Source organism: Lolium rigidum, chromosome 6 (assembly GCF_022539505.1).
Source record: "Lolium rigidum isolate FL_2022 chromosome 6, APGP_CSIRO_Lrig_0.1, whole genome shotgun sequence".
In the NCBI taxonomy this organism is placed as follows: Eukaryota; Viridiplantae; Streptophyta; class Magnoliopsida; order Poales; family Poaceae; genus Lolium; species Lolium rigidum.
In genome coordinates this window covers 60,296,509-60,314,245 of record NC_061513.1, presented here as the reverse complement: position 1 = coordinate 60,314,245, position 17,737 = coordinate 60,296,509, and the positions used below count along the sequence as shown (strand labels likewise).

The 17,737-nt window shown below is 49.0% G+C and overlaps 1 protein-coding gene across 1 annotated transcript; it reads right to left on the bottom strand.

The window, feature by feature from the left end:
* Positions 1-14,046: 14,046 nt before the first annotated feature.
* LOC124662677 lies at positions 14,047-15,563 on the bottom strand. The gene is made up of 4 exons (XM_047200484.1): positions 15,504-15,563; positions 15,083-15,388; positions 14,899-14,956; positions 14,047-14,422 (listed from the first exon to the last, which is right to left on the bottom strand). The coding sequence occupies exons 1-4, from the start codon at positions 15,561-15,563 to the stop codon at positions 14,322-14,324; spliced, it is 525 nt and encodes a 174-aa protein (XP_047056440.1). The 3' UTR covers positions 14,047-14,321.
* Positions 15,564-17,737: the final 2,174 nt, after the last annotated feature.

The following is a 17,737-nucleotide window of genomic DNA, read 5'->3' as shown; positions in this document are numbered from 1 at the left end:
TTGAGGCGGACAATGATCTTTGGGCAACATGTTACCGGTTGTTTTCGGACTTGCTTCAAAGCCCTCACGGGTGGTGTTGTACCGGGTCTTGTCGGCTAGACATTGGGAGATGGCATCGAGCTGAGAAATCGCGGCGCCCTCGTACGGAGGCCTCTTAGCCGCGGCAATCATATCATAGAAGGCCTTCGCGGTTGGCTCTGGTTCCTCCGGTTACGGCGGCGCCTCCGGTTCGGCGGCGCCTCCGGTTCCGGCGGCGAATCCGGGACATCGGCATGGACGAGATCATCTAGAAAGTCTCTAACTCCATCGTACGCATTGCCATTGAGCCGCTGCCGCATCACCTCACCTCTGTCACGTTCGCGCTCATCAAAGTCGATTTCCGTGACGTACCCATGCATATACCCATATTGCGGAAGGTGTCTATACATTTCATCCTTCCCACGACGTTGACGCTTCACGCAAGCGAACACGGGGGCAAAGTGCCCGAACCAGCCCCTTTGTACCACGCGCTAACTCATTCACTAGAAAATGGGTCTTCCTTGTCCACTCATCTGTTTTCTCAGTCGCACTAACACGCTCATTGTACATCCATCCATTATCAGCCATCCTCTGCTTTATTGGGAGCCAAACCACAGACATAGCATTTATATCAAATAGGAAATTAAATGCATCATATTTTTATTTATTTTACCGGGCGAACCGCATGCATCAACCTACATCTCTACTAGGTGGGCTCCTAGCAGCCGCCGGATCCGTAGTTGGCTACGTTCTCCATGCTCTACCCCGGTCCAAGTCAGAATTTCGGCAGCACCTCCCCGCTGCTCTCCCGATACACGTCTCGGCAAAAAGCCGAGAGGATGTGCATCCGGAGAACAACGGGGAGGCGCCGCCGAAATCCTGACTCGGACCGGAGTAGAACATGGAAAACGTAGACAACTACGCATCCGCCGGCTCGTCCCGTAAATGCCGCAAGCGTTACGGTTCAAAATATGCGGACCACTAATGCATATTTATCCGCGTAACGCTCGCGGACGGGAAGTGACACCTAGGTTACGCAACTGGACTTGGAAAATGAATCTAGTGACATAAGAAAATGCGGAGAAGAAGTTGGAAATTTAGCTCACCCTCGGCAATGTCAGCGGACGTCTCGACGCGCTTCAAGCAGCAGGGAACCGGGGTCGTCACTCCATGGTCTACTTTAAACAACAACAAATTCATATTATTGCAATTTGCTCTATTTGTATTTCTATTTGCAATTTTTCTATTTGCTCTATTTGTATTTCTATTTGCAATTTGCAATTTTTCTATTTGCTCTATTTGTATTTCTAAATCATCTACAACAATAGAAATAAAAAACAGAAAAAGGGGGAAAATTCCTTACAGGGAGGAGGCAGGAGTTGGGCACAGTGGCGGTGCGGGGTAGGGCGCGGCTGCTGCGGGGTGGAGCTCGGGCCGGGGAGGGACGAGGCGGCCGGCTGCTGCGGGGTGGAGCTTGGGGGAGGGACAAGGCGGCCGGCTGCTGCGGGGGGGCTCTCGGGGAGGGGGCTGCCGGTGGCACGGGGGCGGGGCGCGGGGAAGTGGCTGCCGGCGGCGGGGGCTCTCGGGGGAGGGGCTAACGGCGGCGGGGGAGCTCGACGCGGGTAGGTGGCTGGCGGCGGCGCAGGTAAGTGGCTGCTGGTGGCGCGGGGGCGGGAGGCGCCGGGGAGGGGGCTAACGGCGGCGGGAGCTCGGTGGCGGGGGCGCGGCGGAGGGGGCTGTTGGTGGATGGCGGCGGTGAGATGGCAGGGAGGCGCGGTCTGAGTAGGGTTTGGGTGCGCGGCGCGAGCGGGTTCGGTTGAACCGCGTCCGTGGCATGGTGGCTATGCCGAGGGCCCGACATACGCCGACGGCAACCCTCGGCATAGACCACTTTTTCTTTTTTTTCTTTTTTCTTTGTTTATTTTTTCTTTCATTGATTTTTCTGAATATATTAATGTCAATTATATTATAAAATATATTAATATAGGTCCATATAAATTTGTTTTAATCTTCTACATTCCCAAGCTATGCGCATAAAAAGTTACAATCTTAACTTAACATTTTCTCCCATAGCCGAAACCCTAATCCGGTAGCCCCGCAGATCTACCCCTTTGACCGACCTCCGATGACAGTTGACCCATGGACTTTTCTCTTACTTTGTGTTGTGTTAGGTCATTGGAACATGTAGTATCAATAATTACCCTATCTTACATCAATATTCTCTCCGGTAGACGAAACCCTAATCTGGGAGCCCCGCAGATCTACCCCTTTCATCGGCGGTCTACCCCTTTGACTGCATCCCATCGGGGGTCCCCCGGAGGACATATTCCTCCATTTGAGCTTGGTTAGGTCATAGGTACATGTGGAAACAAGGATCATCCCATATGATCTCAAGTTTCTCTCCGGTTCAACTCCGAGGGAGTTCCCCCCATACATGCGAGATCTGCCTAAGTGTAGGAACCCCTGTCCGAGAAGCCGGACACACCTGGGGGGTAGCCTTGGATATAAAAGCATCTCAAATCACTTTTGTGCATTCCATGTGGACACACACAAGTTTTGGGGCCATTCCCTAGATCCGGTGCTCGATTTCCGACGAAACCCTAGTTCTGTTGACCGCGCGGTCTACCCCTTTGATCGCATCCCATCGGGGGCCCCCGGTGGGCATATGCCTCCATTTGAGCTTGGTTAGGTCATAGGTACATGTGGAAACAAAGATCATCCCATATGATATCAAGTTTCTCTCCGGTTCACGTACGAGGGAGTTCCCCCCTATACATGCAGAATCTGCCTAAGTGTAGTAACCCCCTGTCCGAGAAGCCGGACACACCTGGGGGGGTAGCCTTGGATATAAAACCATCTCAAATCACTTTTGTGCATTCCATGTGGACACACACAAGTTTTGGGGCCATTCCCTTGATCGGATGCTCGATTTCAGATGAAACCCTAGTTACGTTGACCGCGCGGTCTACCCCTTTGATCGCATCCCATCGGGGTCCCCGGTGGGCATATGCCTCCATTTGAGCTTGGTTAGGTCATAGGTACATGTGGAAACAAGTATCATCACATATGATCCCAAGTTTCTCTCCGGTTCACCTCCGAGGGAGTTCCCCCTGTACATGCAAAATCCGCCTAAGTGTAGTAACCCCTGTCCGAGAAGCCGGACACACCTGGGGGTAGCCTTGGATATAGAACCATCTCAAATCACTTTTGTGCATTCCATGTGGACACACACAAGTTTTGGGGCCATTCCCTTGATCGGATGCTCGATTTCCGATGAAACCCTAGTTACGTTGACCGCGCGGTCTACCCCTTTGATCGCATCCCATCGGGGTCCCCGGTGGGCATATGCCTCCATTTGAGCTTGGTTAGGTCATAGGTACATGTGGAAACAAGGATCATCACATATGATCCCAAGTTTCTCTCCGGTTCAACTCCGAGGAGTTCCCCCTGTACATGCGAGAATCCGCCTAAGTGTAGTAACCCCCTGTCCGAGAAGCCGGACACACACGGGGGTAGCCTTGGATATAGAACCATCTCAAATCACTTTTGTGCATTCCATGTGGACACACACAAGTTTTGGGGCCATTCCCTTGATCGGATGCTCGATTTCCGATGAAACCCTAGTTCCGTTGACCGCGCGGTCTACCCCTTTGATCGCATCCCATCGGGGTCCCCGGTGGGCATATGCCTCCATTTGAGCTTGGTTAGGTCATAGGTACATGTGGAAACAAGGATCATCACATATGATCCCAAGTTTCTCTCCGGTTCAACTCCGAGGGAGTTCCCCTATACATGCGAATCCGCCTAAGTGTAGGAACCCCCTGTCGAGAAGCCGGACACACCGGGGGGGGTAGCCTTGGATATAGAACCATCTCAAATCACTTTTGTGCATTCCATGTGGACACACACAAGTTTTGGGGCCATTCTCTACATCTGATGCTCGATTTCCGACGAAACCCTAGTTACGTTGACCGCGCGGTCTACCCCTTTGATCGCATCCCATCGGGGTCCCCGGTGGGCATATGCCTCCATTTGAGCTTGGTTAGGTCATAGGTACATTTGGAAACAAGGATCATCACATATGATCTCAAGTTTCTCTCCGGTTCAACTCCGAGGAGTTCCCCCTGTACATGCAGAATCCGCCTAAGTGTAGTAACCCCCTGTCCGAGAAGCCGGACACACCTGGGGGGGGTAGCCTTGGATATAAAACCATCTCAAATCACTTTTGTGCATTCCATGTGGACACACACAAGTTTTGGGGCCATTCCCTACATCTGATGCTCGATTTCCGACGAAACCCTAGTTCTGATGATCGCGCGGTCTACCCCTTTGACTGCATCCCATCGGGGGTCCCCCGTGGGCATATGCCTCCATTTGAGCTTGTTTAGGTCATAGGTACATGTGGAAACAAGGATCATCACATATGATCCCAAGTTTCTCTCCGGTTCAACTCCGAGGAGTTCCCCCTGTACATGCGAGAATCCGCCTAAGTGTAGTAACCCCCTGTCCGAGAAGCCGGACACACCTGGGGGGTAGCCTTGGATATAAAACCATCTCAAATCACTTTTGTGCATTCCATGTGGACACACACAAGTTTTGGGGCCATTCCCTAGATCGGTGCTCGATTTCAGACGAAACCCTAGTTCCGTTGACCGCGCGGTCTACCCCTTTGATCGCATCCCATCGGGGTCCCCGGTGGGCATATGCCTCCATTTGAGCTTGGTTAGGTCATAGGTACATGTGGAAACAAAGATCATCCCATATGATATCAAGTTTCTCTCCGGTTCACGTACGAGGGAGTTCCCTCTATACATGCGAATCCGCCTAAGTGTAGTAACCCCCTGTCCGAGAAGCCGGACACACACTGGGGGGTAGCCTTGGATATAAAACCATCTCAAATCACTTTTGTGCATTCCATGTGGACACACACAAGTTTTGGGGCCATTCCCTTGATCGGATGCTCGATTTCCGATGAAACCCTAGTTACGTTGACCGCGCGGTCTACCCCTTTGACTCGCATCCCATCGGGGGTCCCCGGTGGGCATATGCCTCCATTTGAGCTTGGTTAGGTCATAGGTACATGTGGAAACAAGTATCATCACATATGATCCCAAGTTTCTCTCCGGTTCACCTCCGAGGGAGTTCCCCCTGTACATGCAAAATCTGCCTAAGTGTAGTAACCCCTCGTCCGAGAAGCCGGACACACACTGGGGGTAGCCTTGGATATAGAACCATCTCAAATCACTTTTGTGCATTCCATGTGGACACACACAAGTTTTGGGGCCATTCCCTTGATCGGATGCTCGATTTCCGATGAAACCCTAGTTCCGTTGACCGCGCGGTCTACCCCTTTGATCGCATCCCATCGGGGGTCCCCGGTGGGCATATGCCTCCATTTGAGCTTGGTTAGGTCATAGGTACATGTGGAAACAAGGATCATCACATATGATCCCAAGTTTCTCTCCGGTTCAACTCCGAGGAGTTCCCCTCGTACATGCGGAATGCTGCCTAAGTGTAGTAACCCCCTGTCCGAGAAGCCGGACACACCTGGGGGTAGCCTTGGATATAGAACCATCTCAAATCACTTTTGTGCATTCCATGTGGACACACACAAGTTTTGGGGCCATTCCCTTGATCGGATGCTCGATTTCCGATGAAACCCTAGTTCTGTTGACCGCGCGGTCTACCCCTTTGACTGCATCCCATCGGGGGTCCCCCGGTGGGCATATGCCTCCATTTGAGCTTGGTTAGGTCATAGGTACATGTGGAAACAAGGATCATCACATATGATCCCAAGTTTCTCTCCGGTTCAACTCCGAGGAGTTCCCCTCATACATGCGGAATCCGCCTAAGTGTAGGAACCCCCGTCCGAGAAGCCGGACACGCCGGGGGGGGTAGCCTTGGATATAGAACCATCTCAAATCACTTTTGTGCATTCCATGTGGACACACACAAGTTTTGGGGCCATTCTCTACATCCGATGCTCGATTTCCGACGAAACCCTAGTTACGTTGACCGCGCGGTCTACCCCTTTGATCGCATCCCATCGGGGGTCCCCGGTGGGCATATGCCTCCATTTGAGCTTGGTTAGGTCATAGGTACATTTGGAAACAAGGATCATCACATATGATCTCAAGTTTCTCTCCGGTTCAACTCCGAGGGAGTTCCCCCTGTACATGCGGGAATCCGCCTAAGTGTAGTAACCCCTTGTCCAGAAGCCGGACACACACAGGGGGGTAGCCTTGGATATAAAACCATCTCAAATCACTTTTGTGCATTCCATGTGGACACACACAAGTTTTGGGGCCATTCCCTACATCCGATGCTCGATTTCCGACGAAACCCTAGTTACGATGATCGCGCGGTCTACCCTTTGATCGCATCCCATCGGGGGTCCCCGGTGGGCATATGCCTCCATTTGAGCTTGTTTAGGTCATAGGTACATGTGGAAACAAGGATCATCACATATGATCCCAAGTTTCTCTCCGGTTCAACTCCGAGGAGTTCCCCCTGTACATGCGAGATCTGCCTAAGTGTAGTAACCCCCTGTCCGAGAAGCCGGACACACCTGGGGGGGTAGCCTTGGATATAAAACCATCTCAAATCACTTTTGTGCATTCCATGTGGACACACACAAGTTTTGGGGCCATTCCCTTGATCGGATGCTCGATTTCCGATGAAACCCTAGTTACGTTGACCGCGCGGTCTACCCCTTTGATCGCATCCCATCGGGGGTCCCCGGTGGGCATATGCCTCCATTTGAGCTTGGTTAGGTCATAGGTACATGTGGAAACAAGTATCATCACTTATGATCCCAAGTTTCTCTCCGGTTCACCTCCGAGGAGTTCCCCCTGTACATGCAAAATCTGCCTAAGTGTAGTAACCCCTGTCCGAGAAGCCGGACACACCAGGGGGTAGCCTTGGATATAGAACCATCTCAAATCACTTTTGTGCATTCCATGTGGACACACACAAGTTTTGGGGCCATTCCCTTGATCGGATGCTCGATTTCAGATGAAACCCTAGTTCGTTGACCGCGCGGTCTACCCCTTTGATCTGCATCCCATCGGGGTCCCCGGTGGGCATATGCCTCCATTTGAGCTTGGTTAGGTCATAGGTACATGTGGAAACAAGGATCATCACATATGATCCCAAGTTTCTCTCCGGTTCAACTCGAGGAGTTCCCCTCCGTACATGCGAGAATCCGCCTAAGTGTAGTAACCCCCTGTCCGAGAAGCCGGACACACCGGGGGGTAGCCTTGGATATAGAACCATCTCAAATCACTTTTGTGCATTCCATGTGGACACACACAAGTTTTGGGGCCATTCCCTTGATCGGATGCTCGATTTCCGATGAAACCCTAGTTACGTTGACCGCGCGGTCTACCCCTTTGACCGCATCCCATCGGGGGTCCCCCGGTGGGCATATGCCTCCATTTGAGCTTGGTTAGGTCATAGGTACATGTGGAAACAAGGATCATCACATATGATCCCAAGTTTCTCTCCGGTTCAACTCCGAGGGAGTTCCCCCCTATACATGCATAATCTGCCTAAGTGTAGTAACCCCCTGTCCGAGAAGCCGGACACACCTGGGGGGGTAGCCTTGGATATAGAACCATCTCAAATCACTTTTGTGAATTCCATGTGGACACACACAAGTTTTGGGGCCATTCCCTTGATCGGATGCTCGATTTCCGATGAAACCCTAGTTACGTTGACCGCGCGGTCTACCCCTTTGATCTGCATCCCATCGGGGGTCCCCGGTGGGCATATGCCTCCATTTGAGCTTGGTTAGGTCATAGGTACATGTGGAAACAAGGATCATCACATATGATCCCAAGTTTCTCTCCGGTTCAACTCCGAGGGAGTTCCCCCCTATACATGCAGAATCTGCCCAAGTGTAAGCCGGACACACCTGGGGGGTAGCCTTGGATATAAAACCATCTCAAATCACTTTTGTTCATTCCATGTGGACACACACAAGTTTTGGGGCCATTCCCTAGATCCGACGCTCGATTTCTGACGAAACCCTAGTTCCGATGACCGCGCGGTCTACCCCTTTGATCGCATCCCATCGGGGGTCCCCGGTGGGCATATGCCTCCATTTGAGCTTGTTTAGGTCATAGGTACATGTGGAAACAAGGATCATCACATATGATCCCAAGTTTCTCTCCGGTTCAACTCCGAGGAGTTCCCCCTGTACATGCGGAATCGCCTAAGTGTAGTAACCCCCTGTCCGAGAAGCCGGACACACTCGGGGGTAGCCTTGGATATAAAACCATCTCAAATCACTTTTGTGCATTCCATGTGGACACACACAAGTTTTGGGGCCATTCCCTTGATCGGATGCTCGATTTCCGATGAAACCCTAGTTACGTTGACCGCGCGGTCTACCCCTTTGATCGCATCCCATCGGGGGTCCCCGGTGGGCATATGCCTCCATTTGAGCTTGGTTAGGTCATAGGTACATGTGGAAACAAGTATCATCACTTATGATCCCAAGTTTCTCTCCGGTTCAACTCCGAGGAGTTCCCCCTATACATGCGAATCCGCCTAAGTGTAGTAACCCCCTGTCCGAGAAGCCGGACACACCCGGGGGTAGCCTTGGATATAGAACCATCTCAAATCACTTTTGTGCATTCCATGTGGACACACACAAGTTTTGGGGCCATTCCCTTGATCGGATGCTCGATTTCCGATGAAACCCTAGTTCTGTTGACCACGCGGTCTACCCCTTTGACTGCATCCCATCGGGGGTCCCCCGGTGGGCATATGCCTCCATTGAGCTTGGTTAGGTCATAGGTACATGGTAAAACAAGGATCATCCCATATGATCTCAAGTTTCTCTCCGGTTCAACTCCGAGGGAGTTCCCCCCTATACATGCAGAATCTGCCTAAGTGTAGTAACCCCCTGTCCGAGAAGCCGGACACACCTGGGGGGTAGCCTTGGATATAGAACCATCTCAAATCACTTTTGTGCATTCCATGTGGACACACACAAGTTTTGGGGCCATTCCCTTGATCGGATGCTCGATTTCCATGAAACCCTAGTTACGTTGACCGCGCGGTCTACCCCTTTGATCGCATCCCATCGGGGGTCCCCGGTGGGCATATGCCTCCATTTGAGCTTGGTTAGGTCATAGGTACATGTGGAAACAAGGATCATCACATATGATCCCAAGTTTCTCTCCGGTTCAACTCCGAGGGAGTTCCCCCCTATACATGCAGAATCTGCCTAAGTGTAGGAACCCCCTGTCCGAGAAGCCGGACACACCTGGGGGGTAGCCTTGGATATAAAACCATCTCAAATCACTTTTGTGCATTCCATGTGGACACACACAAGTTTTGGGGCCATTCCCTTGATCGGATGCTCGATTTCCGATGAAACCCTAGTTACGTTGACCGCGCGGTCTACCCCTTTGATCGCATCCCATCGGGGTCCCCGGTGGGCATATGCCTCCATTTGAGCTTGGTTAGGTCATAGGTACATTTGGAAACAAGGATCATCACATATGATCTCAAGTTCTCTCCGGTTCACCTCCGAGGAGTCCCCCTATACATGCAGAATCTGCCTAAGTGTAGGAACCCCCTGTCCGAGAAGCCGGACACACCTGGGGGGGTAGCCTTGAATATAGAACCATCTCAAATCACTTTTGTGCATTCCATGTGGACACACACAAGTTTTGGGGCCATTCCCTACATCTGATGCTCGATTTCCGACGAAACCCTAGTTCTGATGACCGCGCGGTCTACCCCTTTGACTGCATCCCATCGGGGGTCCCCCGGTGGGAATATGCCTCAATTTGAGCTTGGTTAGGTCATAGGTACATTTGGAAACAAGGATCATCCCATATGATCTCAAGTTTCTCTCCGGTTCAACTCCGAGGAGTTCCCCCCTATACATGCGAGATCTGCCTAAGTGTAGGAACCCCCTGTCCGAGAAGCCGGACACACCTGGGGGGTAGCCTTGGATATAGAACCATCTCAAATCACTTTTGTGCATTCCATGTGGACACACACAAGTTTTGGGGCCATTCCCTTGATCGGATGCTCGATTTCCGATGAAACCCTAGTTCTGTTGACCACGCGGTCTACCCCTTTGACTGCATCCCATCGGGGGTCCCCCGGTGGGCATATGCCTCCATTGAGCTTGGTTAGGTCATAGGTACATGGTAAAACAAGGATCATCCCATATGATCTCAAGTTTCTCTCCGGTTCAACTCCGAGGATCCCCCCTATACATGCAGAATCTGCCTAAGTGTAGTAACCCCCTGTCCGAGAAGCCGGACACACCTGGGGGGGTAGCCTTGGATATAAAACCATCTCAAATCACTTTTGTGCATGCCATGTGGGCACACACAAGTTTTCCAGCGATTCCGACGCTCCGGTGGTCTGTAACTTGGAAAACCCTAGGGCGGGGACCCCACACATCTACCCCTATAGCTTTCTCCGTGCGAGGGTTTACCAGTGGACTTTTTTATTTATTTTGCTTTGTTTAGGACATATGTACATGGAAACCATAGGTTGGGCATACTTTACCATAAAATAGGCTCCGTTCGAGCCATGGTGGGGGTTTCCACATACAGATCCTGGATTTTACCAACTGGTAGCCCATTATGCGGAAATCGTCAACGCCGGGTACATCCAAGGTTAGCCAAACCTTACATCACACTTGTACATGTATGTTAGGGGCAGAAGCAAGTTTTCCAACAATTCTGACGCTCCGGTGATCTGTTTCTTGGGAAACCCTAGGGCGGGACCCCTAGGGTTAGGGTTTTACCAAGTGATATGTTAGGGTTATAGTTAGGGTTAGCAATGTATGTGGAAAACCTAGGGTTAGGGATAGAGTTAGGGTTAGGTTAGGGTTAGAGTTAGCAATGTATGTGGAAACCCTAGGGTTAGGGTTAGGGCTAGAGTTAGGGTTAGGGTTAGAGTTAGCAATGTATGTGGAAACCCTAGGGTTAGGGTTAGGGCTAGAGTTAGGGTTACGGTTAGGGTTAGAGTTAGGGTTAGAGTTAGGGTTACGGTTAGGGTTAGGGTTCGGGAAACCGTAGGGCGGGGACCCCGCGGATCTACCCATATGTACATCGATAGCAAATGTTGGGCCTAGTGGCTCGGTTGACCCGTCTGCGAAGAGCGTCACCCATGCATGGGACCTACATATGCCATCTACGAATTCTTAAAAAATAGAACCATTTTTTACATAATTCATACTAGTAAATAAATAATAGAAACATATTATAAAGTAACATGAGAGAGGGAAAAAAAAAAAAAAAAATACTATATGCCGAGGGTGGCCGTCGGCATAGGGTGTCCATGCCCTATGCCGAGGGTGGCCGTCGGCGTCTGAGTGACGCCGTGAGCGGGCGTCGACGGCGCGGGCTGGGCCAGAGGCGATGCCGGTGCTACGCCGAGGGCCAAGGTGACGCCGACGGCTGCCCTCGGCGTAGCCTCCTCTACGCCGACGGTGTTCGTACGCCGACGGTCGGGTTCGTGAGCTGCCCCGGCGAGGCCGTACGCCGACGGCCCCGATAAAAAGCCGTCGGCGTACACTCTGGCCGTCGGCATCTGTCACCATTCCTGTAGTGGTCTATACAGGGTCCTATCGTCTTGTCCGCATGCCAGCTACGATTTTGACTAAATATACGTTAGTGCATGATGATGATGAAGAATCTATCATGCATAACATCAACTCACGAGTACAAGTTGCAAATCAAACGAGGCGCCGTGCATTATGATCTACTCCCTCTGATCCACGTATAAAATTTGCTCAAAATCAAGCTTTAATACATTTGACCAAGTATACAGTATATGACAAAATACCTATGGAAATTCAGTTCAGCTCCCTGGTGCATATACTCCCTCTATCATAAAAACTTTGAAGTGTCGAAAAATTTTGATCAAAAAATTCTACATGAACATATTCATAATACGTGTGTGTTTGTCAAGTTTCGTGAAAATCCGATATTTCTGTGGTCTATGCAAAAAAGAGAAAATTTGTCTTCTTAAAGGCATTATTTTTAGCACCAAATTTTATCTTTTTTACACACACCACAAGATAAGTCGAATTTTCATGAAACGACTTTGTTGGCGTGTATCATATGAAGATGTACGTGTGAATTTTTTTGACATTCAAAATGTGTCTAAGATGCATTTTAAAATAAAGGGGTCATATGCTCCCATGAGCCAAAACATCACTTCCTAATACGTACATGCATGATTTCAAACGTATTGATAATCCTCACCAACCGTACGAGGAAAACCTAAAGTAATAAATGATCGGAGGTTCCATCCTCGCCGGATCTAGGGCCCGCGCTCGTTCAGCGTGCGATCTGGAGCGATTTGCGGCGGCAACCGGGATGGCTTGGCGTTGTGATGGAGGGGTACTGACATGGCACCTTACATGTGCAACGACGGGTGGAGAGGAAGTCGAGGGGGGCATCGATGGTGACCTGATCGTGGGTCAGCATGGTAGAGGTTTGGTAGCGTTCTGTGGGGAGAACTTTATTTCATCGTTATGATGTCGTCACCGCCATAGTTGCCTGAGTATAACACAAACTCTAAACGGTTCGATAAAAACAAAATAACAAAAAAACGGAGCACTCCTACCAAGAAGAAGCGGGATCCACCACAACTCCATGTCTCTAGAGCCACATGTAACGACCCAATTGCGAGAAGAAAGCTCTACCAAGGGAGCTACTCGTTCCCCCGCTCCCTCGAGCAAACTGGCAGATCAGCGACGGTTGCACCGGCGGCCAGAGGCGAGGAAACCCTAATCGCATATCTCTCTCGGGTACGAAGGGTTACTTAAACTTTTGCATCATTTAACCTTGATAAAAAAATTATATACAATATGAAACAGAAGGAGAGTATACAATAAAACCCAGAAAAGGACCGTCTGTGGCGCGTGTGTGTGGTCGGCCATCAGATGTCCGATCAGATTCAGATATGATATCGATGGAGCCCTGCCCCTGTGAGTCCGTTGGCAACATTAGGCAAAACCCTGGACGCTAGCTCGAACGGGGGTATACGACGTGAGCTGATCGATAGACCAGGCATGTGTCCGTGTCAGTGGCCAAAACGGCCAGGCCAATGATGATTCGACGTCTCGTCTAGCCGTAGCCGTCCCTCACATGCCATGCCGTAGCTCCAACTTCCAAGGGTCATTCCAGCTGATGGCCTTTTTGATTTGGCCATATCGTGCGTCCAAATTCTGTGGAAAAAGGATGTGTCGCCGGAGAGTTGTAACGTCCGTCAGACACCTTTGCGTCGATCTCATCTTCACGAGATGCCTCTCGTCGCAACAACCGATTCCTTTTTTTTCTTTCGTTCTTGCATATGTACATCTTCCAAAACTTCAAACACTAGGAATGTACTAGTAGTATTCCTAACATAATTAAGCGTTTCCCCAAGGTATATGCGGGTAGTATTTCATTTCTTCTTGTGAGCATCAATGTAGAGGTCGTGGGTGTGCTGTCTTTTGATTGATATAGCCATATCCCTCGCATGCATGGCATGCCATGCCCTAGCTCTCCAAGGGTCGATGGTCAGATAATGCCCTTTTGATTTTGGTCATTTCGTGTGTCTATACCTGTAAGTGGCCACGCTCGTGGCGGCCCACCAAGTGCCGCTTGTGCCCGTTCAAGCTAAACGGAACGATGCAGCCCGTTCGTCTAATACCGTTATCATAAGCGGCCGGCCGCCTGCCCGCTCCCGTCGCTCGCCCCGCCTCCGCTCCGTAACAATTAGCAAGAAGTGTGCTGCTAGCTAAGATTGCGCGTGCCCAGCCGTTTTGTCATTTTTTTATTCTCTCGATCGATCCGTTACAAGACGCAAATAACACTAGCTCGAAACTCTGTGAACAACAAAAATGACAGATTGATGCTCAAAAACAACATAGTGATAGATTTAATTGCATGGATTTTTTTTTCTCCTGACAAAGAATTTTTCTCCTGCTCTTCTATACATGAGAGAGACTCAAGAAGATACAGCCGTTTTTTTATGAGAATAAAAAAAGTAGACAAGACATAATGTAACCTGAGCATAAATTAAGAGGTTAACTTTAACACCACAGAATCCACGGTTTAAATCGCAATTTTCATAAGCTAACAAATAAGAAAATCCATTACAAAATATGTTTAAGCAATTCAAAACAACACTTCACAAGTCATAACCAATGATACGGAGTTGAGTTAACTTGGATATGATCCAACATGAGCATCGCCTCTCGCACTCAAGGACGATCATAACTTTACATCAAGTTCTTGCTCATCTGATCATCTTATTCACTTCATACTACAGCCTCATTTCTTCCAGGATGATGAAGCAGCGGTTATGATTCCACCAGCAACAAGCCCTACAAGTCCAAAGGTCCTGGTGACAATGGCCATGTCAATCATACCATCTGCATTTAAACAAGCAGCCAGTCATATCAATCCCTTAAAAGGAACCAAGTGGTACAGGTCAGAAGTGGTATGACACATAACCAGAGGATGGCCCAACATTTAGTTTCTTGGCATGTAAAAACAGAGAGTATATCATAATTGAACTGAGTTATCAACAAAAACAGGAAACCAGGATGTGGTACACCCTAAAACAACAGCTAACACGCTTTAAAAACTACAGTAGTTAGCAGTTTGGCACTAACTAGTGTCTAAACTCAGTTTGTCCCTAAATGAAATTTAGAAATTTGCAGCAAGTTCACGGATATAAACAGATACATGCAACCTTGCTTGTCTTCAAGACGAGTTCAGAACTCAGTAACAAAAAATTGCAGTTGTCTGCTAATTCAGAGAATGCACTCTACAAATTCAGAGACTGCAGATTAATATACTTAAGGATGTTATATGTCATGTGGTGAAATTTAATTTCAGAACTTACCATGGGTAATAGCAGGCAAGAGACGATTATTTGCATGTGCATCTTCTAGTTGTATGGTCTACAAACATTTGTAGCAACAATAGACAGTCAGCATATTGGCGATTCTGAAGCGAATGGGGCATGCATATACAGAGAAATCATCAGGAGATCGAGGTCAAGATGAAAATCGTGATCTTGCTCTTACCTTCTTCCGGCTCTTCGTGTGACGAATCTGGCTGCATCCCTGCTCCTTCTCCCGCACCAGACGGCCATCCTGCTCCTCCTCATGGGCATGGACGGGCTCATGTCGTTCCCCACAGATCTCGCCGGACGGCTGCTCAAGGGGCGGGTTGGAGGTGACGGGAGAAGAGAGGTTGGGGGGAGCGGAGGGATGGGGCGGCGGCGGTGGAGCTGTTCCGACGGTGGAGAAGAGGAGTTGAGTGGGGGAGCGGAGGCGGTGGGGCGGCGGCAGCCTCCATCGCCATGGAAGGGGTCGGGAGCGGCGCGGCGGCTGTAGCGGGCGAACCGTGAGTGGCCGCCACGATTTTTTTGCTTTTGTTGGATGTCTATTTAGCAAGGTAATTGGGTTTGGGCTGGCGGCACCGTGGCCCGCCGTTTCCACTTACAGATATACGTGTGTCCATATTCTCTGTAAAAGGATGTGTCAGCTGAGCCCCGAGAGCCATGTCCGTCAGAACTTTACGCCTCAGCTTCACTTCACGAGATGCCTCTCGTCCCAATGGATTCGCGTATTGTTCTTTCTCGTGTGCAACAATGTATGCATGCTGCGGTAGTGTGGGCAGCAATGTAGTACTACTTATGTCTTCCAAGACCTTTGTACGCTACTACGTAGTAGTAGTACGTGAGGTAGGGGCAGACCCCTGTGTGGAGTACTACTTATGTATTCCAAGACCTTTGTACGCTACTAGTACGTAGAGGTAGGGGCGGACCCCTGTGTGGAGGACATAATTAATTAAGCTTTCGTTTATCTTAATATAGTACTACTATATTTTATTTCTTCTTGTGTGCATTAGTGTTGCGAGCTCTGCAGTCTTTGATTTAATTGATTCTGTTGCACTATTATCATGTGGTGATGTGGCGGATTGATTCATCTCGTCCTAGACCAGTTCGAAACTATAGCCTCTCTACTCTCTAGCGTCATTTTGATTTGGCATTTTGTATGCATTCTCTATGCATGTGTCGCTGAAAATAGTGGTCTTTCAAAAGTTAACAGCACATGGCCGTCGTAATTGATTATTTTATTCTTTCTTGTGTGCAACAATGGTGGCTGTAGACGTGCAGTCTTTGATTTGATAGATTCTGTTGCACAATTTATCTTGTGGCGGACTGATATGATCACCCTGTGGGCTGTGGCTAGCTCGAGACTACAGCTAGACTAGGGTCATGCATGCATGCATGCATGCATGCAAATGGATTCCATCCCCTGCGAAGATTATTTGCTATTCATGCTACCAGTACTACTTGTAAGAAGAGGCTGCTGCAAATTACATGTGATCAGAGTTCTTCGGACTTCGGAGGATGAAGATCATGCAGGTGGAAGCTGATTTAAATACAAGAGAGATGGGATCCTGATGTTGAGATAAGGTTACGTTGCACGATTATCACGTCGTGATGAGGCGAATTGATCACCCTGGAGGCCTGGACTACTGGAGGCCTGCACCAGTTTGAGACTATAGCTACTCTAGCCTGTAGGGTCATTTTTATTTTGTTATTTTGTATGCATGTCGATGTTCTCTGGAAAAGGATGCATGTGTGCCTGAGAATAGGGGCCTTTTCCAAAACTTAGTAGTACCTGATCTTCACGAGATGCCTCTCGTCCTGTATTCTATCTCGTGTGCAACAATAATGCGAGTGTGGGCGTAAATTAAGCATGTACTTTCTCCGGTCCAAAATGCCTAATATTGTCACAGGTTATTCAGTTACTCTAAGGATGCATGTGTGCCTGAGAATAGGGGCCTTTTCCAAAACTTAGTAGTACCTGATCTTCACGAGATGCCTCTCGTCCTGTATTCTATCTCGTGTGCAACAATAATGCGAGTGTGGGCGTAAATTAAGCATGTACTTTCTCCGGTCCAAAATGCCTAATATTGTCACAGGTTATTCAGTTACTCTAAGAGTGTGTCTAAGTCTCAGTTCGATTGAGACTTAACTTATGTTTCAGTCGAATTATATCAGCGTGTTTCGATGCAGGTCTAAACAAAGTACAAACAACAGCAAACACGAACCTTCAACCAGAAACAAAATCTAACAATGGAGCACATGATTGAGACATAAGCTACGTCTCAGCTAGCTGAAACTTAGCAATTCCGTTATTTTAAACATATTTTAGCATATATATTCTCTAAATCCGTGACAAATATTTGGAGCCGGGGGAGTACTTTTCTTGGATAAAGAGAATATATTAATATCAAAAGATACCAATTACACCCAGCCTCTGCAACAACGCACCACCCTAGTGGCACTACGGATGCACATTATGTCTTCCAAAACTTCATTTTTGTTGTGAATTTCAAAACTTCATACTATGTAGGGAGTACATAGAGGTGGAAAAGGAGTAGCAACTAGTGAGTAGACATGGCGCTACACATCGCCACGCGTCCTTATCAAGGTTTTTTTTCTCGGCCAATAATTTTGAAAACAGGAAAGTCCATTGCCCCCGAGAAATACCAATACTTGTCGAAACAATAAGATAAATTTGAATTTAAACATAGTATTTAGTCAAATAGGTAACATAGTATTTATGGAACTCCTTCCGGCAGAATTGTGATTCGAGACGCTGACTTGTTGCTATCCAACGAATGTTCTTACCATTGCGTTCCATAACTAGTACTGCTAACCT